General features: G+C 38.5%; 1 protein-coding gene across 1 annotated transcript; it reads left to right on the top strand.

The window, feature by feature from the left end:
• Positions 1-866: 866 nt before the first annotated feature.
• PtA15_11A205 (uncharacterized protein) lies at positions 867-1,100 on the top strand (the record flags this gene model as incomplete). The annotated part of the gene is made up of 1 exon (XM_053161090.1): positions 867-1,100. The coding sequence occupies one exon, from the start codon at positions 867-869 to the stop codon at positions 1,098-1,100; it is 234 nt and encodes a 77-aa protein (XP_053025071.1).
• Between the last annotated feature and the right edge of the window lie 352 nt (positions 1,101-1,452).

Raw genomic sequence — 1,452 nt, forward strand, 5'->3', positions numbered from 1 at the left:
CTATTATAAACATAATACCAATAAATGTTAGTGCTGCTGTTGATATATAAGGTGAAAGACTAAACGCTGTTGCATAGTCCATATTTGAAAAAGTTCACAGACATGCTATAAACCCTATACTAATAAATATATCCCCCACTCTATTTACTGTTATCGCCTGAATCGCCGCCTTTGAAGCTTGAATCCTTGTATACCAGAAATTAATGAGAAGATATGAAAGCACTCCAATACCTTCCCACAGAATTGGTTATAAAGATAAAGATAAAGATAAAGATAAAGATAAAGATAAAGATAAAGATAAAGATAAAGATAAATATTTCTACAAATAGCCCTTTTAGTTAACATCTTACATCTTACTTAACATCTTATATATTATTTATTCATCCTTCTATCTACCTACGATCTTATTTAGTGAACCGGTTGTCGCACTCTTATCCTATCCGTCTGCGTCAGGCTGCCCCCCCCCCCATTAGCCGCCCTCTTAGCGTTAAACATCTCATTAAAGATTATATTCTATTCTATTATATCCTATTCTATTATATTAGATTAGCTCTCTGTTTAACCCTTACAAAAGCATACCTATTTATCCTCCTACACCGTCCGATCGTTGAAGGTTCTATGACCCCTGCCCATAGATGTCCGCTGCTCCGCTATACCCTCCTTAATTACTTTACTCGGTTCTTGTTGTACATATGGGTTCAGGCAGGGATTATCTCGTGACTTTAAGGCGTTGGATCTATCTACCCCCTGCTCTTGAATCTGGCTTACGCGTATGTTTTAGCTTCTAAACTCATAAAATGCTCAAACATTGAATATAGCTTATCAAAAGGGTCAGGATATACTTTATCACATCAAACCCTTCCACTATGCGTTGGCTTTACCCCCCCATCGATGCGTCACCTAGTATTGCGCATGTTAACACCTACTTCCGTATCAACATTAGTACAATGGAAGCTGTCGCTTATAAATTCTATAATATTAAGATGGCTACCCAAATCTTCACCCCCACCCCTACTCTACATCATCCAATTTTCATTGAACTCTGGACTATATCTTCAAGCTACTCCCGTACTCGTTGGAAATGGCTGCACCACGTATAGTCTCTGGGGATCCTACTGCCTACTATATTAGTCTAATAAAAAAAGGGTTGGTTTCCTGCTGATTGCCCCCCCCCCATTGTCCACAACACTCCCTCACACTCATAACTGTGTGCCTATTCCTATTACTCTATACTTTTAGGTGCACAAAGGCTTTAGGGGTTCCCAGCATACAGTGGTGTACTCTATACTGCTTACGCAGTACTTAGGCCGGAAAAGTTTGACCTACAAATATTAGTAGATATGAATCCGCACTTACCAGAATCATTATGAAAAACGTAAACGCTGATAGATAGGATATAAATCTCTGCACATGTGGATCATTCGCTATATATCAAGTACTATATACATGTAC

The sequence above is a fragment of the Puccinia triticina genome, chromosome 11A (assembly GCF_026914185.1).
Source record: "Puccinia triticina chromosome 11A, complete sequence".
In the NCBI taxonomy this organism is placed as follows: domain Eukaryota; kingdom Fungi; phylum Basidiomycota; class Pucciniomycetes; order Pucciniales; family Pucciniaceae; genus Puccinia; species Puccinia triticina.